This window comes from Thalassophryne amazonica, chromosome 6, assembly GCF_902500255.1.
Source record: "Thalassophryne amazonica chromosome 6, fThaAma1.1, whole genome shotgun sequence".
Taxonomy (NCBI): Eukaryota; Metazoa; Chordata; class Actinopteri; order Batrachoidiformes; family Batrachoididae; genus Thalassophryne; species Thalassophryne amazonica.
Genome location: NC_047108.1, coordinates 94,201,256 through 94,229,080, shown reverse-complemented (window position 1 = coordinate 94,229,080; position 27,825 = coordinate 94,201,256). Strand labels below are relative to the sequence as shown.

General features: G+C 40.4%; 1 protein-coding gene across 2 annotated transcripts; it reads right to left on the bottom strand.

Moving 5' to 3' along the window:
• Positions 1 to 6,587: 6,587 nt before the first annotated feature.
• zgc:113278 (uncharacterized protein LOC541528 homolog) lies at positions 6,588 to 27,169 on the bottom strand. 2 transcript variants are annotated; one of them, XM_034172813.1, is made up of 12 exons: positions 26,770 to 27,169; positions 23,994 to 24,054; positions 23,718 to 23,836; positions 19,573 to 19,689; positions 19,429 to 19,487; positions 19,254 to 19,338; positions 14,027 to 14,097; positions 10,811 to 10,915; positions 9,746 to 9,889; positions 9,487 to 9,647; positions 9,272 to 9,369; positions 6,588 to 7,638 (listed from the first exon to the last, which is right to left on the bottom strand). In XM_034172813.1, the coding sequence occupies exons 1-11, from the start codon at positions 26,887 to 26,889 to the stop codon at positions 9,296 to 9,298; spliced, it is 1,116 nt and encodes a 371-aa protein (XP_034028704.1). In that variant the 5' UTR covers positions 26,890 to 27,169; the 3' UTR covers positions 6,588 to 7,638; positions 9,272 to 9,295. The 2 variants fall into 2 exon arrangements, with proteins under 2 accessions (XP_034028704.1, XP_034028703.1); XM_034172812.1 differs by lacking the exon at positions 6,588 to 7,638 and having other exon boundaries at positions 8,919 to 9,369; positions 26,770 to 27,168.
• Between the last annotated feature and the right edge of the window lie 656 nt (positions 27,170 to 27,825).

Genomic DNA, 27,825 nt, shown 5'->3' with positions numbered 1-27,825 from the left:
CCTCCCATTCTACTCTTACAAACCCTAGGAACTACAAGTAAGCCTGCAGTCTGAGAGCGAAGCGCTCTATTGGGGTGATATGGTACTATGAGGTCCCTAAGATAAGAAGGGACCTGATTATTCAAAACCTTATAAGTAAGAAGAAGAATTTTAAATTCTATTCTAGAATTAACAGGAAGCCAATGAAGAGAGGCCAATATGGGTGAGATATGCTCTCTCCTTCTAGTCCCCGTCAGTACTCTAGCTGCAGCATTTTGAATTAACTGAAGGCTTTTCAGGGAACTTTTAGGACAACCTGATAATAATGAATTACAATAGTCCAGCCTAGAGGAAATAAATGCATGAATTAGTTTTTCAGCATCACTCTGAGACAAGACCTTTCTAATTTTAGAGATATTGCGTAAATGCAAAAAAGCAGTCTTACATATTTGTTTAATATGCGCTTTGAATGACATATCCTGATCAAAAATGACTCCAAGATTTCTCACAGTATTACTAGAGGTCAGGGTAATGCCATCCAGAGTAAGGATCTGGTTAGACACCATGTTTCTAAGATTTGTGGGGCCAAGTACAATAACTTCAGTTTTATCTGAGTTTAAAAGCAGGAAATTAGAGGTCATCCATGTCTTTATGTCTGTAAGACAATCCTGCAGTTTAGCTAATTGGTATGTGTCCTCTGGCTTCATGGATAGATAAAGCTGGGTATCATCTGTGTAACAATGAAAATTTAAGCAATGCCGTCTAATAATACTGCCTAAGGGAAGCATGTATAAAGTGAATAAAATTGGTCCTAGCACAGAACTCCATAATTAACCTATTAATTAAAGATTCCCCATTTACATGAACAAATTGTAATCTATTAGATAAATATGATTCAAACCACCGCAGCGCAGTGCCTTTAATACCTATGGCATGCTCTAATCTCTGTAATAAAATTTTATGGTCAACAGTATCAAAAGCAGCACTGAGGTCTAACAGAACAAGCACAGAGATGAGTCCACTGTCCGAGGCCATAAGAAGATCATTTGTAACCTTCACTAATGCTGTTTCTGTACTATGATGAATTCTAAAACCTGACTGAAACTCTTCAAATAGACCATTCCTCTGCAGATGATCAGTTAGCTGTTTTACAACTACCCTTTCAAGAATTTTTGAGAGAAAAGGAAGGTTGGAGATTGGCCTATAATTAGCTAAGATAGCTGGGTCAAGTGATGGCTTTTTAAGTAATGGTTTAATTACCGCCACCTTAAAAGCCTGTGGTACATAGCCAACTAATAAAGATAGATTGATCATATTTAAGATCGAAGCATTAAATAATGGTAGGGCTTCCTTGAGCAGCCTGGTAGGAATGGGGTCTAATAGACATGTTGATGGTTTGGATGAAGTAACTAATGAAAATAACTCAGACAGAACAATCGGAGAGAAAGAGTCTAACCAAATACCGGCATCACTGAAAGCAGCCAAAGATAACGATACGTCTTTGGGATGGTTATGAGTAATTTTTTCTCTAATAGTTAAAATTTTATTAGCAAAGAAAGTCATGAAGTCATTACTAGTTAAAGTTAAAGGAATACTCGGCTCAATAGAGCTCTGACTCTTTGTCAGCCTGGCTACAGTGCTGAAAAGAAACCTGGGGTTGTTCTTATTTTATTCAATTAGTGATATGAAGATTGTCCTTTGAATCCCTTCTTTAGTACAGCTATTTGAAAATATTAATTTTGTAATTATTTGCGAGAATGGACAAACTGTCATTTTTGTGATGCTACAGAATGAAAAATTTGCTCTGTATCCCATTTTTGAAATTTATTACTGTATCTGGGGTGCCCAAATAGGGTGTATTCCAAATTTGAGCTTTATATCTGCATTTTTAGCTAAGGTAATGCCTTTTAAAAATGAAAAAATGCTCAAAATGCATTTGCGAGTGTAAAATAGGATTGTGGGTACCCTGATTAAAAAATTATATCAAAAGAGTACTTGGAATTAAGCAGAAATATTTTGCATATGTTCAACAGACATCTGTGGGTACTTGTAAAAAAAAAAGAAATCATGAGAATCTGAGTTGGTGACCCGGGAAGATTTTGGAAAATCTGATGATTTCACACGGAATGACATATATATATATATATATATATATATATATATATATATATATATATATATATATATATATATATATATATATATATATATGTGTGTGTGTGTGTGTGTGTGTATACATGTATTTATGAAATTGTTTTTATGTGTGCATGCATGTATATATTTCTTATTTTTATAGTATAAGGGGGTGGGTATTTATAAGCTTTGCTTCTGTCCACACCCTTTCAGTCACACGGGTTCATTGTAGAGTTGTTTTCTTCTGAATTTTTTTTGTTATTGTTGAATTGTGTGCCGAATAAATTCATTCATTCAAGTGGCTGAAATGGGTTTCCTCAGGAGGATGGCTGGTGTCTCCCTTAGAGATAAGTTGAGAACTGAGAACCTTGGTCATCCGCGAGGAGTCAGCTTGCAAACAACTGGTGGTCATTATGACTTGAGACTTGCAGATTCATAACTTGAAAGTGACTAGTTGGTGACTTCGTCCCACCTCTGGCCTGGGAACGCCTCAGTATCCCTCACTCAGAGGTGGTTAATTTGACCTGGGAAAGGGAAGTTTGGGGTCCCTTGCTGGAACTGTTGCCCCCGTGACCCGATCACGGATAAGTTGTTGAAGATGAGTGAGTGAGTAAAATACACGTTATGATATGTGGCATGAACAGATGAAAGAAATCAGCTACAGAACGATGTTGAGATATGATTTTTAATGGTGGGCTTATTTCCTTGGCGGCCGGGGGGGGGGGGTTACAGCCCCATCCAACATCACCCCTGCACAAGCATAGGAAAAACACACTCTCAGATGGAACCCCACAGTTAAAATTTCAATAAAATTATAAATAAAACTGGCTTTGTGTTAGAAAACTGTAAAGTGATACTGAATGGAATCTTCTTTCCTCTCCACATCATACCACTCTGGTTTAAAGTGCAGTTCATTGGCTTTGTCGTTCCATTACCGGCTTCCCTCCCGCCTGCTCTTCATTCCCAAGTGTTTGATCCTGCCAGATGTTTCCACCTCTCCTACATTCTCCCCGTCCTTGGGCTACACCTGCTCCTGCATTCACCTCAAACACTCCTCTCTTGTTTGTTCGCTCACAAATGACCTCGGGGTCATGAGCGTCTTAGATCTCCACGATGCTTCACACATCCCGGCCAGTGAAGCAGCTGCTGCCCAATTTACTCATTTCAGTCAATCAGTGAAAATAACACTGAAGCACTATACATCCAAGAGATTACACACAAAGGTACACACATGCTTTAGTCCTGCTAATTGTTGGCTATTAGTCTGCACGTCTGGGATTACATGTCTTATTAAATACAGAATTTCAAATGAGCTTTGTTAAATAAGAAAGTACTCTCCTTTTAATGAAGCTAATTTATATGGAAATTACACATAATGCTGACGATTCGGCGAGAGATTTATCCTCATTGGATGGGGGTGGGGGATAAGACACCCCCCCCGCGTGACTAAGCAGGACCTTGCTTCTGGATCACATCCTCAGAGTCCAGGTCATGTGTGTTTGGGTTCAGCACGCAGCCATCAGCATGTGATGGAGAGCATGTGTGTGAACCGGTCTCCTTGTGCTGACCCTGCAGAGCTCCGGCCCACCTCCCCCTGGTTCCCACTGATCCATCATGTTGTCCGATTGCCCAGAGAAAAGCCATTACTGTGCGTGAGACAACACACTGCATTAGCAGTGTGAGCTGCAGGTGTCTCCTTTCTGTGCCGTGCTCATTTCTCACTATCACTGGATGCAGATGTCATGTTTATGGAGCCCTACCAGTCAAACGGCATGACAGCGGGCCCTCGGGTGCTCCACGCAGATGAGAAGCTGCATAGTGCAGCCTCCTCCGCTGATTTGCTCGATTTTACACTGTAGTGTGTTTTCTAAAGTGTTGGGATACTGCAGGCTGGGTGATAAGACAATTTCTGTCTCACTCTGACGAGTGATTTATTAATGCAGGTCTGGATGCAGCTTTGCCCCTGCAGACTGATTCTGTCCCTCAGGCAAAAAGCTCGTTGTTGCCCCCTGGTGGTAGCTCTAAAACGAAACAGACACTAAATCCTTATCTTTTGACACACCGTGCACATGATGTGTTCAAAATGAAGAACAACACTACAAAACATGTTTTACATGTTTTCTTCCCACCTCCGAGTTTCCACTCAGGTAATCCTAGTAATAAATTTGAATGAAATTTGAATTGTGGGTGGGGGTGGTCCTATTCAAGAGACAGGTAATGAACAAAAGTTTTATTTGAACAGGAAATAAAAAAGTGACAAAAATTTAAAACAATAATTTGCATAAATAGATTCCATCAGCACATTTCAAAGACATCTTTGTAAAAGGAATATGATCACAACATCCACCGAAAACATTAAACAAAATGCACATCCCCCCCCCGCCAACAGTTCCAATTGGCAAGTAATCAAGAATCAATCAGTGCAACTGCAGCTTAAGTGCATTATTGTGGGTACAGGCTGGGTCAAAGTGATGGGGCGATTAAGTGTACCTACCATGCCTCATGCCTCAGAGGCTGACAGTCTGTGGATTTAAGTGACAAAAACATGCAGACGCCTTAACTTTGCAGAACGGAGTTTGGGGAAGTATCATCTTTTTGTAGACTGAAACAAGTTAATTGTCAGCATTTACTCTTCTGGTTGTACTGTATATTTTAAAAAGGGGCCCGGTTTCATAATGCAGTCAAATTTTTTTTTTTAGTCTACTAAACTTACTTAGTCGAATACGCTTGGTCACCCAACATTAGCCATCTAATCTCTGTTTCACATCAACAGCTAAACTTGTAGATTAGCCGTCTAACGTTAGTTGTCAATTTTCATGGGCATAATCAGCTTCGCGAGAGCCGTTGCTAAGAAACACCTCCAATGCGTGAGAGTTTTGTTTACTTCCGGGTTGGTCGTCTGCTACAAACATATTGAAGTCCGCTGCACCGGAGGAAAAGCACTCCTGGCCTCGGCATGCGCATTATTACAAAGTGACACGGAAACTGTCAAGTTTTGACACGACTTGTAATGCGGCGTCACATTTCACTGCACGCCACGACGAATCAGTTTTCTGTCACGTGCGCATAATTAAACTCGGCTCCACAGCATTCAGTTTGATGCAGTATGCCGATGAAGAACAGTGACGCGAAGTCAGCCAAGTGTCGGTCCACAGTTCCTGCTGAAGCTCCTCAGGACGCTCCTGCAGGTGTTCCACCTGTTGTTGTAACCGATGAGTGGGAGAACGAGTCTGAGCAACCAGAGGAACCAGAGGAGCGAGAGGAGACTCACGAGCAGCCAGACATCTCTGCACCTCCTCCAGTCCGGCGGAGGAAGAAGTGCGCGCACAATTAAACCCTGCTGCACTGCATTCAGTTTGATTGCTGACACCAAGTCAGCTAAAAGTCTCATTTCAGTGCTCTTCAGCGCGCTCCTGCAGGTGTTCCACCTGCTGCATGTGCCTGATATTTGGGAAAACGCGTGAGACGAGAGCCACATGAAGCCACACGTATGGCTCTGTCCGTCTCCTCCTCCTCCTCCTCCTCTCTGCGCCACTCCATGGCACAGAGCCCAACTACACATGCAGTCACAAAGTTCTTCTGAAAAACTGGAGCGATCTGAATTCGGTTGGATGAATATGGGTGTGTGTGTGGAGACAGTTCATCTTGTTCACAACGTGACAGAACTTAGCGATGCGCTGTTACGTGCAATAGCGCTCCATAGCGCGCAACAACGCGGAACATTATTCTTGACCGTGCGTGATGGTTCCTGATAATTCTCCAGCAACACGTGCCATTAATCGTAACGTGTGGTAACAGGTTGCAGCAGTTCCTGAGGACACCTGACGCCTCTGCCCGAATCATCACATTCGTGATCAGCGGCCAAGAATGTGTACTTTGTGGCATTCGTGACTTGTCGTTGTTATGTGTAAACGCAGCATAAACATCTCCAAAGGTCTATTCCAGTCCCGGAACACCCGTTCCCGCCGCAAGGCTCTCCTTCCTTCCTGCTCCATCAATTGGTGGTACATGATAGCCACCATTTTTGAGGTACGACACTGAAGCTTTGTCAACAAGATTAGCCAACGCCAAACCTTAGCCGACTAAGAGCTTTGTGCAACGACTAACATCAAAAGATTAGTCGTCTAAGTGAGTTTAGTCGACTAAACAAGATGAGACCACTTCATGAAACTGAGCCCAGGTCTGTGAATGACTAGTGCTATGATAATGCATTTTACTGTCATTAAACGTGAAGGCATCAGTAGACTTATAGCACACTGTGAACCCAACTCTGTTACACAGATGGGTTCACTTTGCGCTGAACTTAATTAGGGCAAGTATATTATTTATGTTCATGCTCCAGTGTTGGGATGGGTGACACAGCTCCAAATCAATATCACAATAAATTTAAAATTTTAACCTTGATTATAATTAATGAATGATTATATTGTAGTATTTTTTGTGTGCTGTCCTCATAGCTCTTAGCTTAAAATTTATTTTTAAGAACGAGAGAATAATCTCAACTTTTTATTGCGATTTACTGACTGAACATTTTGATGCAAGTACAAGATTTACCTGAAAATAATATATCAGGAACATGGTTTACTGCCAAAAAGGATGAGGGTGTTACCAAAAAAGTATTGGAGGTTGTAACTATCAATTCTGATTCATTTTCAGTTACCCTTGCAGTTGACTGATCACTGGTGCCGATGATGATTTTTATAGGACTGCTGATATATCATAGTTATTTTTTAATTTGTTTTTATGCATGTGATACAACAATTAATAATGAAGCTACAAACTGCAGGCTACAAATTCAAATCATACCGTTGTCTCTGAGGTTAACGTTACATCTGGCACATTACCCAAAGCTTCAATAAACCATTCTCATGGTTTTAAGGCCCCCGGCTGCCTGCACATTGACACGGGGGGAGCCCTAGTATCATTTCACCAAAGTCACACCGAGGAGCTTGCCAACAAACTAGTCAGACGTGACTGCAGAAAGATTGTGGTTTTGTATTTTTTAAAGTCTGTCTTGTAACCACAGACACTGGTCAAGGCAGATTTACATAAAACAACAAAAAAAAAAAAACACTGAATCGGAATTGGATCACTAGTATACGCATTACGCATGCTAACAGTTTGAGCTTTATTCATTTAAGCAGTTAAAAGAAAGGTTCAAATGTGAATGCAAAACAACTGAATTTAACAGTTTCTCTATAAAAATATCTTAAAAATCTGACATTTTAGTACAGTGTAGGGTTGAAATCAGTTCTGTTTGAGAGAGCTTAATAACAGGCTGGTACGTAGGACGTCTGCACCTCCTCCTCTCCTATGACACTGCTACACATTAACAGACAGCATAAAGAATGTCCTCTTCATCTCCTCCCTGCTCTAAACAAATACACCAACTGTCTGCAGACAGTCATTTCATTGTAGAGTTTAACATGCACAGTGGTTTGTGGTTGATCTGTGAACGGGAGGAGAATGACCAACAGTTGAACACATACGCTCCCTAGCAGCGTCAGGATCATTGAAAAGGTGAAGCTGGGAGGACAAAACAAACAAACAAAAAAATTAGCACACAGGATTGAGCATAAGAGGGGCAGAGACAACTAACAAATAGTAACCGATAATCTATACAGTCTACACATATCCACAACTCAGTGTTTTTGCACAAAGAACCATGTTTTGGGACGTGAGACTGGCTAAACCAAAGTGAATTAAAGGAAAAAAAAAAAAAAAAAAAAAAAAAATTGATTTTCAAAACGCAACCTACAACAGGGCAGTCAATAAACAGATTGTCACATTTCATGCTCTGCACACAGTCTATAACATTTTCACAAGACAAGCAAGAAAATTCATCATCCTGGTTCAGATAATTCATAAACAAACACAGTAAGCAAAACTACACTACACAGACATACACACAAACACATCCCACTTCACCATGGGATGCAACTCCGTACTATAAGTGTTGAACAGCTTGTTCCCAGTGCACAAGATTTAAAACCATCCCAAGCAGAATGTGTGAGACGGACTGCTGACATTATAAGGACACTTGAAGAAAGACTACTGTTTGGATTAACTGAATGCAGTTGCAATGTACCAGTGTGTTGGCTGCTTATAGCGTTCCAAAGCTTATAAAATCATAGTTCTCTGTAGTATGACAAAAATAAATAACACAAACCTCTTGCAGCAGTTATAAAAAGGCCACTGAATGCTTTTGTGTTCGTACGTGACAGAGATGCAAACCCAATAGTATAGGTAAGAGCGAACTGTTAAACTGTCATGCAATACCATACAATACCATAAGAACGACTGGTGCACAGCCTCATACAGTTTCTTGATCAAGTTTCCAAACATGCCTTTACAAAAATTTAACTGTATGCATCCCAGGTTAAAGTACAGCTTCCTGTTAACCCGGACGAGCCCCCCAAGGCTGACACTGACTACGGGGGAAATGACAGAGAGCAATCACAAATACAAAAAGTGCCTCAATCCTGTAACACTAGATTTTAATGGCATAGTTGCCAAAGAACAACAGAGAATGATCAACGGCTTTTTAGATTTCTACTTTTGGCTACACAAAATAGGAAAAAAAAAAAACAGCATAGCTATTTTCCTGGAGCAATAAATTTAGGCTGTTCTTCCTGACAATACTGTCTTCTCGCAGAGCAAGAAAAGCTTATTTTGGGACAAGCCAGTGGCCTGTTTTGCTGAATAAGTTAAGAAAAAAAGCCTGTTTACATCATTTGTACAATAACACTTTACATTAAGTTGCCCTGAAGTCAAAACACATCATTAGTGTAACGATGCCATCTTTTCTTTTTAAGGTATAATGATGGAGTCAAATTACCCAAGAGGAACTCGGCTGAAAATACCCGAGGAGTCATCATAGTTTTACAGAAAAGGACACTTTGAAGAGCTAAATATATCCTCGTTAAAGCATCAAAAACCTCCACTGCCCTGCCAATGCCCCATCTGCACAGAAACCAAATCAATAATACACATTTCCAACAGTAACACCGATTTTGTTGTTTTTCGAAAAGGATTTTGACTCCCAAAGTGACAGTTAAACAAGGTTTCTTCATGCGCTTACACATTTGTTTTGGATAGCAGGAGCCAAAATTCTCAGGTTGTGTAACAACACTATGTCACACTGTCAGAACTTCCTCACTTAGTATTTGCAATTCCACTGTCTTCATGGAGACTTGACTTTTCTTGCCCGAGGTGACACTTTATCATCAGACTTCACCACCCCATTGGCAGCACCTCCTGACAAAACAAGAAAACAAAATCATCTATGAGTGCAGATTTCAGCTTTGCATGAGGAAGTGCACAATATCACAAGAATGATATTTTGCCAAAACCCAAAAGGGTGTCCGCACTTACCTCTCACTGGCTCTCTCTTGTGAGGTTTGTTCTTCGGACTGACTGTCTTCTTCTTTGAGGCCTGGTTCTGGCTGTGCTCCCTCCACTTTTTCAACTGGAAGTTAATAAATTTCCACATCATCCATGCTTGTGTGAGGCAAATAGCTGCCAGGCAAGTCATTCTGAGGGGTGAAGAAGACACATTTATTTTTTAACCCACATAATTAGAAGTGAATTAATATTGAAATGAAGGAAGTAGAACATTAAGACCTACTCTTACCTTATGGTCAGCACATTGAAGTTCCCTTCCGCGAGTGACAATCCCTGTTTTTCTGTCCGGGGCAGCCCAAATCCAAATGTCAGCACCGACAGTGTAAGAGTAAGGAGGCGAGCAATGACAAAAAGCAGTGCCCACAAAGTAAAACTATATTTAATAAGAAGAAAAAAACAATATGTCACATAACTCAGTACACTTTACAGTCAACAGGTTCCTAAATAAGTCAAATACAGTGGTGCTAGTACGTATCTGAACCCTTGGTCTTTTACACATTTTTGTGATGTTAAATTAATACAAATTTATGCAGGCTTTGTTATTATATTTAAACAAAATAAAATAAAAAAATACTAAAATTATGCTGTGAAAATTATCACAGCATTATTATAACATAATGAATTGCACGGGTACGCAAATGCTATAATAGGACAAACATTTATTTTCTCAGCCAGTTTTCTTTAGACAACTCGAGGGATGGATACATAAACATTTCCAACACACAAAATATGTCTTGGACTTCATTAACATCAATAACAGTACAGTACTCAAAGGTAAATCTGAGTGAGCATGAATGGTGTGAGGGAAGCCACCAAGGCACCCGTAACAATTTTGAAAGAATTTCTAACGCTGTGAGAGGCATCACATAATACAACTTTTGTCTGTTGTATCACTATTCATACAGCTTCATGTTCGAATAACACAGAGAAGAATTTTCTTAAATAGCTTGCTAGAAGACAATGGGAGACTCAAGTCTAGATTTGGCCTTCTTTTAATAAAGCTCTTCTCTGTTCCACTCCACCATAAAGTTCACACTTATGCAATCTATTATTTTAACTTTTTATTTTTATGTAATTGAGATCATGTTGTAGATACTTATTTTTACTGCAACTTTGAAAAGCATTTTTATATATATGATGAAGCCTGAATTCACTTTTTTTTTTTTTTTACTTGAGCTTGCAAAAAATAAAAGTGTGTGAAAGCTCACAGGTTCACAAACATATCCAGACCACGACAACATCATTCTGTTTGTATAAAGTGATATAAATACATAAATGACGTGTTTGCAGATACCCTTTCTGTTTATTCTCATCACTGAAGTAAAAGAGGCGCGACGCGTGGAACAGGAGCTCCACCAGGTAGTGAGGGACCAGCAACACCAACCCCAGGCGATGGAGGCTGAACAGAGGACACAAAGAGGGACAACAGAGCGAACAGTTAAAAAGAAAACAACTCAGGGAGACAGCAGGACATCTAACAGTAATCATTAACTACATAATAAATAAAATGTGAGGACACAACATATCACGTCCCTCTAGACCAGACACGATTTTTGCTGGGTGATGAATTGTTCCAGAAATAATTGCAAATAAATAATATTACTGTCATTGTAAGACTACTTTGTGCCACAGATAATGCAAGTACACCCTTTCAGAATATTCAGACACTAGAATGCGAATGTAAAAGAACATTGAAATATCCAAAATAAATAAAACATAAAACTATATGATGAAAAGACAAATAAAATACACTCTCAGGTTATGTTAAAAAGTGCACTAAATCAGCACTACAAAGTTGGCACAATGGCTTGCTCAGACTAATTGGCTCATAGTTTCATTTTTTTTTTTCCATTCATCTTAAGCCACAGTTGCCCAAATTTTTGAAAACTGTGCCACACGGATCAGACCCTGGGTCTGAAATAAATGCTGATGTTTTGTGAGTGACATATACAATTACTGCATTGTATTGTATGGGGAATTAACATTCAAAGTCTATAATTTCTAAATAATAAAACCACTACTATTTAATCTGTTTATTCATAATGTATTAAATGTGCACACTGTCTATTACCATAGCAGGCCAAAACAAAGTGAGGATGGGCCAAATATATGGCCTGCGAACCCCAAATTGGATAGTCCTGACATTAACCCAATGTTCCCTTGCTGCAACTGTGGTGTTAAAAAAAATAATAATAATTTGGATTAGGTAAGGAACTAGAGAACTGGTTCCAAATCTTTCAATCCATTGAAATTGTATGCCTGAGAAATCATAAATTTCTCATATCAATGCAGTCATATTTTTTCTGACAGTTCTGCATTCCCAATGCATGTACCACGATATCAGACATGATGACGTCAAACTCTGCATGTAAACCCACTCTCCCATTAATGATATCTGACAACCGACTGTGTATGTTTTTGGCTTACACAACAAAAAAGGGACACCCAGTCAGTGCATAAAAATGTATGTAATCCGGAATAATAGTGGCATTGTAGTACACAGTCAACAATCAGGAAAATTTTGAACATGTTTTTTAAAAAAAGACTGTGACGTAATAAATAAAGAGCTACAAAAGGGATTAGTCAAATGTAATCTGTGCAGATTGGGGTTGGAGGGGGGATAATATGCCTTTTACTTTAATTTTACAGACTGCTTTGGTTTTTCATTTCTGCTTGAATGTGGATTTGACAGTGCAGTCTTTTTGATGTCAGATTAAAATTAAAATACAATGCAGATTGTTTTCTGTTTTGGAGCAGAGTGATTTCATTGCCTAAAGCGGGCAGCAGTCGCTTTGTGTGCAGGACAGTGTATTCATATCCTCCGCATTCGCTGAGCTCCTTAAATCTCCTCTGGAAATATACTGTAAAGCCATAATCCCACAAAAGGTGTTCCATGCATTTCAGTAGACGATAGTTTTCAGACATTAACAGATACATTTTAGCGTTGTAGTAATGTCTTGTTATAACCACAGACATTAGCACTTAGACTGCACAGTACCGTTGTGAGCATGTCTATTACTTCCCGTATCATGGAGCTGCATTCAGTATCAACTAATTATCAATAACCTGATGTACACAGAATTTTAGACTGCTCTTGTTGTTGTTGATGTGGGCAGTCGGATCTGAGTTCCTCATTTTTTTGAATCAGCGAGAAACTGCGAGAAAGAGGCACATTTCAAGAATTCTACATTTCGAATTCTTCCTATATGAGAACATCTTCACCACAGGTAGAGGAAGTTTACACAAGTTTCTTACTTTCGCAAATAAATCCGATAATGACACAAAACTTATTTTGTCCAATCACTGAACAAACCTAACAAAATATGATTGTGAAGTAATGACATTGTTTATATTAAGTGGTGCGTGTGGGGGAGAAGATAAAATCACCTTGTGGTTTACATTTCTAAAAACAAATATCTCAAAATATAAATTAGTCTGCAGTTAAAACTGAGCACTTACAGACCGTAATGGGCTGTTGGATTTGGCTAACTGAAATTAAATGTCCACTGAAATAATGGAAAGGATTATAAAACTCCAGGTCAGATAAAGTGCTGAATCCTCTACACCACAGACCTACTCCAAGCATAAAACTCCCCCAGGAAAGAAATCCAACAGAGTGTGGGCAAAAGACATCTGTTGTTCCTGGTGTATCTATGAACAAGATTGGGAGGTTTTAAAAGGAAAATCAATGGGTAGACAAACACAGTCAGGATAGATCATTCAAAACGATATACCTTGTGAAATAAAATACCAACAAAACCAATAAAAATAAAATGTGGGGAGAGAGGGATCAATATTTGTGGCTAAACATAATGGGATTTGCATACAGCAAGAACAAACAAAAACTAGCACGAACACCTAAACAAAAGAAAGCGAGGTGACCGTGGGTGAAAGCGCAGTAATCACAGAATGTGTACAACTCAAAGAAACAGATATTTGGTGATGAATCTCATGTCTGCATTTGCCTTTGAGATGATGCTGGAACATTTGTCTGGTGCTGTTCTAATGGAATATATCAATATGACTGACTGAAGTAAACAAGTAAATTTCCATGCTTATTCAAGACGATACGTGGTTGCATTTCAGGTGAAGGACCGGCACAGATGGCAATCATTACCTCAGCAGTCAAAGGTGGACACTTTGGACACCTTTCACATTCTGTCAGCAGAAACGTGTTTTGGTTATAAGGAATTTATGTGTTTGAATGACAGTTCATCTCGCCACAGAGCAAAGAGTGTCAAAGCTTTTCTTTAATAATGGCATCAACTCAGTGAGATGGCCAGCAAATAGTCCAGTGCTCAAACCAATCAAAAATGTTTGGTAGAAATTAAGAATTTAGTTTCTGGCTCTACAAGGTAAATAAAGCCAGTGACAATGCTACAAATATGCTGTACTGCCATCAGTACACACACACACACACACACACACACAGATGTTTCTTCTTCTGCATACCCATTTCATCCTCAGATGGTACATTCAAAGGAGGGGGGGTAAGAAGAACTGCACTCACTTTAACACGTAGGCACCAGTGATGTGAGCCACATAAAGGCAAATGTAATACAGCTGGCGAGGAATGTCCTCCTACAAAAACACAACACATGCAGAAGGACAGTTAGAAACAGAGGAAAGTTCTCTGACAGCAACTTCAGCTACCACAAACAGTCCAGTCTGCTTGAAAGGCTTTGGAACAGTGTGACATCCCTATTATTTTAATGACATAAATACAAATTATATATATATATATATATATATATATATATATATATATATATATATATATATATATATATATATATATATACACACACAACAAAAATATAAACGCAACACTTTTGGTTTTGCTCCCATTTTGTATGAGATGAACTCAAAGATCTAAAACTTTTTCCACATACACAATATCACCATTTCCCTCAAATATTGTTCACAAACCAGTCTAAATCTGTGATAGTGAGCACTTCTCCTTTGCTGAGATAATCCATCCCACCTCACAGGTGTGCCATATCAAGATGCTGATTAGACACCATGATTAGTACACAGGTGTGCCTTAGACTGCCCACAATAAAAGGCCACTCTGAAAGGTGCAGTTTTGTTTTATGAGGGGGCGATACCAGTCAGTATCTGGTGTGACCACCATTTGCCTCATGCAGTGCAACACATCTCCTTCGCATAGAGTTGATCAGGTTGTCAATTGTGGCCTGTGGAATGTTGGTCCACTCCTCTTCAATGGCTGTTCGAAGTTGCTGGATATTGGCAGGACCTGGTACACGCTGTCGTATACGCCGGTCCAGAGCATCCCAAACATGCTCAATGGGTGACATGTCCGGTGAGTATGCCGGCCATGCAAGAACTGGGACATTTTCAGCTTCCAAGAATTGTGTACAGATCCTTGCAACATGGGGCCGTGCATTATCCTGCTGCAACATGAGGTGATGTTCTTGGATGTATGGCACAACAATGGGCCTCAGGATCTCGTCACGGTATCTCTGTGCATTCAAAATGCCATCAATAAAATGCACCTGTGTACCTCATCCATAACAGACGCCTGCCCATACCATAACCCCACCGCCACCATGGGCCACTCGATCCACAACATTGACATCAGAAAACCGCTCACCCACACGACGCCACACACGCAGTCTGCCATCTGCCCTGGACAGTGTGAACCGGGATTCATCCGTGAAGAGAACACCTCTCCAACGTGCCAAATGCCAGCGAATGTGAGCATTTGCCCACTCAAGTCGGTTACAACGACGAACTCGAGTCAGGTCGAGACCCCGATGAGGACGACGAGCATGCAGATGAGCTTCCCTGAGACGGTTTCTGACAGTTTGTGCAGAAATTCTTTGGTTATGCAAACCGATTGTTTCAGCAGCTGTCCGAGTGGCTGGTCTCAGACGATCTTGGAGGTGAACATGCTGGATGTGGAGGTCCTGGGCTGGTGTGGTTACACGTGGTCTGCAGTTGTGAGGCTGGTTGGATGTACTGCCAAATTCTCTGAAACGCCTTTGGAGACGGCTTATGGTAGAGAATTGAACATTCAATACACGAGCAACAGCTCTGGTTGACATTCCTGCTGTCAGCATGCCAGTTGCACGCTCCCTCAAATCTTGCGACATCTGTGGCATTGTGCTGTGTGATAAAACTGCACCTTTCAGAGTGGCCTTTTATTGTGGGCAGTCTAAGGCACACCTGTGCACTAATCATGGTGTCTAATCAGCATCTTGATATGGCACACCTGTGAGGTGGGATGGATTATCTCAGCAAAGGAGAAGTGCTCACTATCACAGATTTAGACTGGTTTGTGAACAATATTTGAGGGAAATGGTGATATTGTGTATGTGGAAAAAGTTTTAGATCTTTGAGTTCATCTCATACAAAATGGGAGCAAAACCAAAAGTGTTGCGTTTATATTTTTGTTGAGTATATATGTATATATATAGACACACACACACACACTAGTGTGTTGCCCGTGGGGGTCGACAGACTTTAGATTGACCCTAAATACATAAGCATACTAAACGTCAAATGTCAGCTCTCCCCAGTTTCTCCGTGATCAAAGTTACACACGGCCACAGACGCACACAGAGGCTGTTTGGCTTACCGCCCCCTGCTGGAATGGCGGTGCATAATTTAATTATCAACATCTATTGTCCACTGCTGTTACCCAATGTCCCTAATTTCTCCAAAACTAATATATATATATATATATATATATATATATAGTACAAATATTTCATGGAGGTGAAAACTGGAACATACCATTCAATGAGGCGAAGCAGAGTTGAATGGTATGTTCCAGCTTTCACCGAATGTTCCACCGAAATAAATATTTGTTCCATTGAAAGAATGTAAAAACATTCATTATTTGTTTTATATAGGCTAAAACAGGTCCTTGTCATTTGATATTTTATTAATTTATAAACAACAGAAAAGGGACTTACATTTTGGTGTTCCACTGTAACATGTAGTCCAGTGATGCTGTGCACTGACTTCAGACTTCCATTAAAAAAAAAAAAAAAAAAAAAAAAGTTTGTGTAGTTCCTCAGTCCAGCCAAAAATCACATCAGTGTTTCATGTGAACAGGTCTTCATGGATCCAGACAGCTTACAGCAGAGTGGATTTTGTGTGTGTGTGTGTAGCAGCGTCCTTTAGCTCAATCAAATCATCGTGTCGTTGTCCCCCATGCGCGCACACGCAACCAGCTCATTCGACTGTATATGTCCTCAGTGCAGTGATTAAAAAAAAAAAAAAAATTTTTTTTTTAAATAAATAAAGGACGTCAGAAATGAGTCGAGCTCGTCTTTCTTTCTTCCTGCTCACAGTCTCCAGACAGCACAGTGGATTTGCTGTATGTGTATCTTACAAGAATTAGCAGCATCAGTTAGCTCAATAAAATTATGTCTGGGGAGAATCGTTGTCCCCCGTGCGTGCACACACACACCAGCCTGGTCGGTGCTTGTGCGTGCTACCAAAGAAAGACTGTGTATGTCCTCAGTGCAGCGAGGAAAAAATCACATCAGAAATGAGTCCAGCTTTTCTTCTCTCTTCCTCCAGCCTCCAGGCAGCACAGTGGATTTGTTTTGTGTGCGTGCGTGTGCGCACGAGCATGTACGCGTGATCACGTGTGCGTGGGTGAGTGTGTAGAGTGCAATGGAACCAAATTTGCACTCTAAATGTAACCAAGCCGCACTCTAAATGCAATACAAATGGGATGAATTAATCCATGTCATGTGACATACAAAGCACCAATCAAATGACAAGGATCCACTCAGCTATATAATATATATATATATATATATATATATATATATGAGAAGAGTTCAGGCGCAAAAAACCCCGTAAACGCCACGCCCGTGGAAAATGACATAACCATTGCAAGTGAAAGCTTACCGAGGCTCATATCCCATAACAAAATCAATTCTGCTCCAACACCCCATAAATCCTATGGTAAATGCAAGTCAAGATGCGGTTTGTATGCAGGACCTCGTAAGCGTCATCCCAGTTTGTGTGCAAAACCACATAGTGAACAGCTCACCACTCACTGGCATGTATCTCGGTCACGTGACACAAAGATTGCGGCGCCCACAAGAGCTTCTCTGATGCTGCCTTTACACATAATGACGGAACGTCACGAATGCCACAAAGTATACATTCTTGGCTGCTGATCACGAATGTGATGATTTGAGGCAGAGGCATCAGGTGTCCTCAGGAACTGCTGCAACCTGTTACCACACGTTGCGATTAAAGGAACATGTTGGTGGAGCATTATCAGGAACCATTACATACGGTCAAGAATAATGTTGCGCGCTATTGCGTGTAGGCGCAGAGAGGAGGAGGAGACGGAGAGATCCAGATGTATGGTTTCACATGGCTCTCGTGTCGCTTGTTTTCCCAAACATCAGACGCAGCAGCAGGTGCAACACCTGTAGGAGCGCGATGAGGAGCATTGGAACGAAGTGCTTGCTCATAGGGGGTCGTTTTGACCGTTGGGGTTTTTCTGTAATTATTGTATGGCTTTTGCCTTACAATATAAAGTGCCTTGGGGCAACTGTTTGTTGTGATTTGGCACTATACAAATAAAACTGATTTGATTTGAATTGATTTGATACAACTAAATACTAGTTTAGTGATTCACAGGATTGCTAAAAAAGCAGTCTGGACATAATAGTTTTGAACACCCCCTTTTCTACTTTTTTTTTTTACTAATAGCCCAATTTCATAACCTTAAGAGTGTGCATATCATGAATGCTTGGTCTTGTTGGATTTGTGAGTATCTACTGAATCTACTGGTACCTTGTTTCCCATGTAACAATAAGAAATATACTCAAAACCTGGATTAATCTTTTTAGTCACATAACACTTTTTAGTCACATACTATTATTCTGAACACTACTGTGTGTGTGTGTGTGTATATACACATATATATATATATACACACACACACACACACACACACACACACACACACACACACACACACACACACACACACACACACACACAATTTTTACTCCATTAAAGCCCCCCCCCCAATTAAAGAGTAAAATGAAAATTAAATAGTCCTACCTCATTGCCACGAAATCTCATCAAATCTGTTCTGGTTTCCATGTTGCTTATGCAGCCTCAGTGCCTCGTATTTCAGACCCTTCCCTGCCACGTGAACGTCTGCCGTTCTCCTTTCCTGGAACCATTTGATCAGCAAAGTTCTGATAACACACTTTCCTCCCCCCATCAGGCAGCCGTTTTGCTGTTTTGGCAAGGGTTGCAAGCTTTCCCTTGTTCCGACACCATTCATGAACGCATTTCTGAAAGACTAGGACAATCCAAGCAGGATGGTGCTTCTCCTTCTTTCACAACTTTTAGCTTGAATGTTGCCGCGTAGCGAAGTGTGCGTGGAGGAGCCATTTTATGTAATTGTGTAGCAGCTACTGCATGCAGAAAAACAACATTCATTCAAGTCTCTGCTGCTTCTCTTGGATGCAGAATGCCTGTCCTTACGTACCGTAAGGCTGTATGGTGTACAGCATGCATGCATGCATACACACACACACAATTGTCCACAAACAACCCTTTCACAAAAATTGCAGGCCCCCAGGGCAGTTAATGGAGTAAATATGGTGTGTGTTTGTGTATATGTATATAAAAGATTTTGTACAGGACTGTGTGTGGCGACATTCAAAACCCCAAAGTTTTAAACTTTAATGTTTCCAGTGTGTCACTTCCTCAAGAGGCCTTACCTTTCGTACTTTTTGAAAGTACAGCTCAGGAAGTGCATGAAGCCAATAAGCAATTTGGCAAATGTAGAAGAATTTGACCTGAAAACTGAACAGAGGACAGACTGTGTGTTTAAAACTGTAATTAGAGGCTTGGCTTTTCTTGAATGAATGAATGATGACAGAAATCTTTACTTACACCATGTGGGTGTGCGGGTAACCCTCCCATAGGAAAGTAGGATTGGTCGCAAATTCCTCCTGCCAAAGAAGAAAACACAGTGAATTAAATGGCCGTGGCTGTAAGCTGGCACGGGTGTGTTTGTGTGGCTCCTGACTTGCATACCGCTGTTAGGATGCTGCAGCCCCAGATGAAGGAGAACAAATAAAATGCTGCAAGCTGTCCGGACTCATTAAACTTGCTGTGCTTGGTTTTTGACAGGTGCAACCTCCTGTTCATTTTCTGAAATTCAAATATTACATAGGGTGAGCACACTGCATCACATGTTGATGTGGATGAAATTATGCTTCTAGCACAAATGTACAAAAGAATGAAATATAAAGCTGTAATCTAGGGACAAATTCAAAAAAACATCCTAAAACTACAGTGCGGAAGATTTAGGGGTGTTTATTAGCAGAAATGGAATGTAGCATTTGTAACGATCTATTCATTAATGCATGATTTATCTGCAACAATGAATCCATGTTTTCATGAGGTTAGCATGAACCCTCCATAGCTACATGTCTGCTGGTTGCTAGTTTAGGCTAGCACATTTCAGAACCCTCTTTTTTATGAAATGGAGGATCATCCATATCGCTCTGAAGAAAAGACAAGGGAGCATAAATCCCCATCACCAAATCAGACAAAACAGGAAGGGAAACAATAGTGTGCCCGGTGATGGTATAATGCAATCTGCAACCTCAACACTAGATGACACCAACTCCTACACACTGTGGCTTTAATGCTGAAAGTAACTCAACCAGGTGATTTATGATAAAGTCCTGAAAGACAGAGAATGTCTCAGTTTCCCCCTTTAAGACTCCTAAGATTTGTGCAAAGCATCTTACCCTCAACCGTGTGAACACTGTCCATCCATCCATCCATTTTCTTCCGCTTTATCCGGAGTCGGGTCGCGGATAATATATATATATATATATATATATATATATATATATATATATATATATATATATATATATATATAAATTAATTCTTTATACACTTACTGTTATTTACATTAATTATTAAAATCATATTGTCTTATGTACAATTTGTACATGTTCAATCTATGTACGGTGCATCCAGAAAGTATTCACAGCGCTTCACTTTTTCCACATTTTATATTACAGCCTTATTCCAAAATGGAGTAAATTCATTTTACCCTCAAAATTCTACTCACAACATCCCATAATGACAACATGAAAAGTTTTTTTTTTTTTTGCAAATTTATTAAAAATAAAAAACTAAGAAATCACAAGTACATAAGTATTCACACTCTTTGCTCAATACTTTAATGAACCTTTGGCAGCAATTACAGTCTCAAGTTTTCTTGAATATGAGGCCACAAGCTTGGTGCACCTATCTTTGGGCAGTTTGCCCATAACTCTTTGCAGCACCTCAAACTCCATCAGACTGGATGGGGAGTGTCGGTGCACAGCCATTTCCAGATCTCTCTAGCGATGTTCAATCGGATTCAGGTCTGGGCTCTGGCTGAGCCACTCAAGGACATTCACAAAGTTTTCCTGAAGCTACTCCTTTGATATCTTGGCTGTGTGCTTAGGGTCATTGTACTAATGAAAGAAGAACCGTCACTCCAGTCTGAGGTCAAGAGCACTCTGGAGCAGGTTTTCATCCAGGATGTCTCTGTACATTTCTGCATTCATCTTTAACCTCAACCCTGACTAGTCTCCCAGTTTCTGCCGCTGAAAATCATCCCCACAGCATGATGCTGCCACCACTATGCTTCACTGTAGGGATGGTGCCTGGTTTCCTCCAAACATGACGCCTGGCATTCACCCCTAAGACTTCAGTCTTTGTGTCATCAGACCAGAGAATTTTGTTTCTCATGGTCTGAGAGTCCTTCAGGTGCCTTTTGGCAAACTCCAGGTGGGCTGCCATGTGCCTTTGATGAAGGAGTGGCTTCTGTCTGGCCACTCTACCATACAGGCCTGACTGGAGGATCGCCACAGCGATGGTTGTCCTTCTGGAAAGCTCTCCTCTCTCCACAGAGGAATGCTGGAGCTCTGACAGAGTGACCATCGGGTTCTTGGTCACCTCCCTGACTAAGGCCCTTCTCTTGATCTCTCAGTTTAGGGGGGTGGCTAGCTCTAGGAAGAGTCCTGGTGGATCCAAACTTCTTCCATTTACAGATGATGGAAGCCACTGTGCTCATTGGGACCTTCAAAGCAGCAGAAAAGTTTCTGTACTCTTCTCCACACATGTGCCTCTGTACATTCTTGTCTCAGAGGTCTACAGACAATTCCTTTGATTTCATGCTTGGTTTGTGCTCTGACATGCACTGTCAACTGTGGGACCTTATATGTAGACAGGTGTGTGTCTTTCCAAATCATGTCCAATCAACTGAATTTACCCCAGGTGGACTCCAATTAAGTTGCAGAAGCATCTCAAGGATAAGTGGAAACAGGATGAACCTAAACTCAATTTTGAGCTTCATGACAAAGGCTGTAAATACGTATGTAGACGTGATTTCCTGGGGGTGGGGTTGTAATAAATGTGCAAAAATCTAAAAAAAAAAAAAAAGCAACTTTTTTCATACTGGTCATTATGGGGAATTGTGTGTAGAATTTTGAGAAAAAAATTAATTTAAATCCATTTTGGAATAAGGCTGTAGCATAACAAAAAGATGCACTGTATCTCAAAGAAGTGGAGGCACTTTGTATGTGATCTCTGGCAAGATTGAGAGGTCCTTGACCTTGGTATCATAATATCGTGTAAGGCCACTTCTGCCACCAAAACAGACACAGACTCCACTACGCCCCCGAACGTGTGCTGTGGTATCTAGAACAAAGATGTTAGCAGCAGATCCTTTTGATGATTTGATGAATCGGACTAGCCTTGGCTGCCTATAACTCTGTTGTCGATTCACCGGTTTTCTGTCCTTGGACCACTTTTTTTGTAGGTAGTGACCATGACCAGGCACATCCCACAAGAGGTGCAGTTTTGGAAATGTTCTGGCTCAGTCACCTATGCACCACAATTTGGCCCTTGTCAGAGTCGGTCAAATATTTACACGCCCCCATTTTTCCTGTTTCCAGCACATCAACTTTGTGGACAAAAACTGACTTGCTGCTTAATATATGTTACACCCACTGACAGGTACCATGGTAACAAGACAATCAATGTTATTCACTTCACCTGTCAGTGGTAACAATGTTATATCTAATTGTGCATGCGTACATATTATTATGAATAATACTGACAATCACAGAGTTGTAACATTTACAACAATTTCAGAAACTATAATAATATTAATTTCTACTAGAGCCTGGCTGATATTTTGGGCAGATATGAGCCTTTCACACATATACTGGTATTAGTTTTATTTTTGTCACTGGAAATAGTGTCATTACATAGTTTTCCCAGCAGAGGCCGTTCTGACGGCATTGTTTGCAATGCTGTCAAGCGTGGCTGGGATCCTCATTACCCCTTGGTCACATCTGCTACAAGAGGCAGGCAAAATGACGAGCTCTCATTCATTTTCAATCACAGTGGGCATTTTACAGCGAGATAAGTGGACAATATGCAGTTAGATAAAGGGGGCCAAAATAGACGGGAAGTTTATTTTATGCAAATGCTGAGTGATGTGACTGCCAATCCAAGTGAAGGCAGCATGATGTACCTTGGTTGGTTGGTTGCTGATTATGTTTAGTTATTTATGATAAACATCAACCCTCAATTGCACTTCATCATAAGGGTTTGATAATGACATGTTTGGAATTGTTGTTGGTTTTAATATATATATCAGCAGATACATCAATATCAGAAATTCTTTACTCCCCAATAACTGTATCCTCCACCCCTTCAGGAAAAAAAATCCATATCAGTCGGGCTCTACTTTCTATATTTAGACAGATGCTGGGATTTTATTTATTTTTTTTTTTTTAAACGGGAGTTTTATTTTTGACACACTTATAAGATTCTACCGAGAAACACCATTAGAGTCAAAAGATGTTGCAAGAGCATTGTTTGAGTCATGTTGTAGTAGACAAAGAATATTTGTAGCCTATAATACATTTATTCCTTCCCAAAAGACAAACTGCCCACAAACGACTGTAGATAGTACACAAGTTACATCATACTTGAATACTTATAGTTTGATTTTTTTTTTTTGCACCATCTGTATCACTCCTACACACCACCCTGTTCATGTATAGCAATAAAAGAACTGATCAAAGCCAAACTACAGTATGTGCCTAAACACCCCCAGGTCCAACATCTACCAATCTTAGATGCTGACATACTGTACTCACATCCAATATATATTCTTGTATCAAGGCATGAAGAATGACGGCAATGAGCAGGTAGAAAAACACAGTCGCCACATCCTTTGGGCCATAAAGGTAAAGGTTCACTGCCTCATTTTTCTCATCTGCAAAAACGGACAAACACAACCGAACCTAAGCAATGGCTAAACTGACAGATAACCATCTGCTGTTGTTAGTCAACATAAGAAGATGAGCAAAGTGCTGGCACGCACATGTTATTTTAAACATAAAATTATTGTGGGTCTATGAATTTCAACTCACCAGGAACTTGAGTTACATTGTACTGGACTGTGATAAACATGATGGCAAACTTTGCTGTCACCTGGAAGGCAAAGAAGAAAAGCATATTAATAGACTAATTGCTGAGGCATTGACAGACAGTTTTTTCAATCTTGATAAATTGTCTATAGGTTGTAGCCTGCAAAGGCTGCCGTCTAGCTATAGTCACCTGTGCAGGTGGTCATTAACATTAGTGTTTCCGTTCTGGAGCCAATAGAATAGATCTAGATTAGGATCAAATGTTACATTGCAGGTAGGTTAGGTCTGAGTGCAGTAGCAGCTGATACCAGCTCATCAGCATGTCTGTCAGTGCTGTGGCAATAGATCTGGGTAACGTATTTGGCAACCGAAGTGCCGGATGAACAGTGGGTACATGACACGTGGCTCTCAAACAGCAGCAATGAATGTATGAGGTTGTTAACCTATAAACCCCTTTTAGTGAACCTGCAGGTGTTTTCAAACCTACCCAGTTTATGTCAGACCATAGTCCATTTATTCTGATAGTTCAGTGTATTTGGGAAGGCGTGAATGGGTCTTCAAACTCTGGCATGGACCAAACACGCCCAACTAAACAGGTGGAACTCAGTCAAATTCCAGGTTTACTTGTCGTGAGAGAGCAAACCAAAACAATAGACCAAATTTCTGACTCGTATGCAAATTTTACAGAATGTTCTTCAGAATGAGTTGTGATTTGAAAAAGTGAAATCTGGTGAGACAACCACAACTCTACATAGTCTGCAAAAACCCAGAAAAGTATTTAGATGTATTAGTGTTTCTGTGTAGGCTCTCAGTATCAGTGTTGACTGCGCATAGTTTTGCTGCTCTGTGTCCATCTGATCCTGTCAGATCTCAAAAGTGAGGTAGACTAGCGCTTGAGTACTTGGTTGGGAGACTGCTTGGGAATACCAGGAGCTGTGTGTTGAACTGGAGTTGCATCAGGAAGGGCATCTGGTGTAAAACTGCCACATTTTAATGTGGATCTGTACTAGATTCACAGTGGTGACCCCCTAACAACTGGGGGCAGCCGAAAGACAAACAACAACAACGATATAAAGTGTTGAGTTTCCAGTGTAGTATGGTGTAATGTCTAAAGAAAAAAATAAAACCTTGGAAAGAGTAAACCAGTTAAAACTAATGATAGAGTTGATGTTAGCACCTCCGTTTAGCAATATGTCGAAGTTGCCACTGATGTGTTCTGTGCAAAATTAACACAGCGCACATAACCAATGACAGGAAACTGTGGTCACTTGTTTCAATTAGAAATGCTGGTGTGAAAGCAAACCAAACCAAATGAGCAGTGCAATGTTTTAACATTGTTAAACTACGAACGAGCCTCAACTCTGTCATATCTGATACATTTTCAACCACAAAGAACCAGAGGGAAATTCTACAATATCAGAAATACAAAAAGAGCACATTTTTAATGGTGGTCTAAAATATAGCCAGATTTTTCTCCGACTGTACTTTTATTACTACAGAACTGTCTGAGAGACACTAAATGACAACATGTCTAAATATACATGTTCCATGCAATATTGGTAGGCGGACCAAATTTGAAGTTTATGTGCTCCTGAAACTGGCTGCCAGACGGACACTGCACACTACGGAACCAAGCCTCAGGTCAAGGAGCATCCACCACACCACAGAAGTGGTCCAGGCCCTTGATGGCAACAACCAAGACAGAAAACAAGTTCATCCTCATTTCTTGAAAGCAGTCATCTATCTGCTGCAGTCAAGTGATACGTAGCTGACACGTTGGGCTTTTCCAGTTGTTGGGCGTGCTGTTCCATGCCCAGAAAAGAGTGCCACATGCCCAAAATGTCAAAGCTAACATTCCTTCACTGCACAAGTGATCTTACTCACCAGTATCCCTACATAACTGCTCATTTGACACACAGTCATTCCAGCGGTACCCAATGATTCTCCGAAGAGACCTAGCACCAAAGACATTGTTAAAGTCTCATAACCACTAAGACAGGAAGCATCAGGATCCCAAATACTTGGACCTTCACCTAACAACCTTGAAAATCATTTTCTCTCAAATGACTGAAGGTTATGGTTACATTTTCCTGAAATGCCCAAGACATCTTGAAACAGTACTTCCAAAGTGATTCGACTTCCGAAACCCTGCACACCCACTTCTGGAATCATGCAGTAGCTTTGCGTTCTCCAGGAAGACTTGCAGATTATTGTGATTCCCATATGTTCTGGGAATGCTTTTGGAAGTGCACCAGTTCTGTCTGGTCATGAGTGAGGACTCCTTTACCGAGTCTCAAGACTTCCAGACGCTCCCTGGATGGACTATCTTAGAACCCGGGCAAAATAAGACGTGAACCTGAACAAAAATCAACTAAATAATTAGTTATGCAAGCAGGATTTTTAGAGAAACATCCAGTATTCATGACTTAAGGTTGCATAAATGTAATATGAGGAAATCTGGATGGCTGGGTTTGGGTGGGGACAGTAAGTCAGGAGGATAAAGCATCAAGTCATCAGCAAACGCTTTTAAATTAAATATGGGAGCACGAAGAACACACAAGGTTCGCCACCTTGTTGACAAATATCTGCTACTGGGCCAATGCATTAGTCTGCTGGTAAAATGACCTGTTAACCGCACCGGTGGGCCTCATCATCATCTTCTTTGGCAATCAGTGAGACACATGAGAAGGGAGCAAGAAAGATACTAGTGTCCTGCTCTCGTGTCAGCTAGCCTGAGTTAGCAGCAGCAGCTAACAGCACAGCTTCAACCACACAGTACCTCAAACATCAGGCCGAGGAGGATAATCATAGCCAAGCACGACACCATGTCGGCGTGATTCTGGATCACAAACTCGTGGCTCAGCACCGGTGGGCTCTTGTTCTTCTTGCGGAAACCCATGTTTGAGCGTCGCGGTTGTCCCTCCTGAGGCTCCCGCCGCCGTTCTGGCTCTAGCTAGCCGGCCTGCGCGTCTCTGCTGACGGATGTTTACTCCGTAAACACAGCGACCCGCTGCTCATGTGCTTAAAAACTGTCGCGGGCAAGTATTACAGTTAAAAACAACAAGGAAAAACAAAAACACAGCAGCACAACAACGCCCACTTTTCCTGCCTGCTAAAAGTCAGATGACGGGCTATCCCACTTCAAAAAGCCCATTCATGAACCGCCCAGCACCGTGACGTCAAGGAGAACCCGCGCTGCCTTCACGTGCAGTAAGAAAATGTGGGTAACTTGGTATTTGCTCAGATTTAAAGGACACGTTCACTTTTTTCGTCATATTCGGAGTTGCTCAGATTACTTTGACATGTTTGCATATTTGCGTATTTTTACATAAATTTACACATTTTACATGGTGGAGATTTTTAATTATTCATCACTTTGTGTTCTTTAAAGGATAAACATATAGTACCTAAATTCTTAGGTTTCCATTTGATAGCATATAGATTATGCTTTTTATTTTCCTATAGTATGCTAACAGAGTTACTTTAGATAGATACCAATACACATTACATCATAGCTTCTGTTTCTATAATTAAATACCAGATTTATAGCTTAACCTACTAACTATATTTAATTTTACTACTAGTCTACATACTAAAATACCCATACTACAATCTCCTGTATTAATATTTAGGTTTTAAAACCTACTCTTGTATATTATATAATTTACAAGAGTAGTATATTATTTTTGTTTACTAGTCACGATATATCAATGGTCAATAATCTTTTGTCTCCATTCTAGTTCAGATCATCTATTTTGTTATCATGTTGTTTTGTAATGCTTTTATTATGTGTTTATGTCTCCATTGGAGGTTTAATAAAATCATATCAATACCA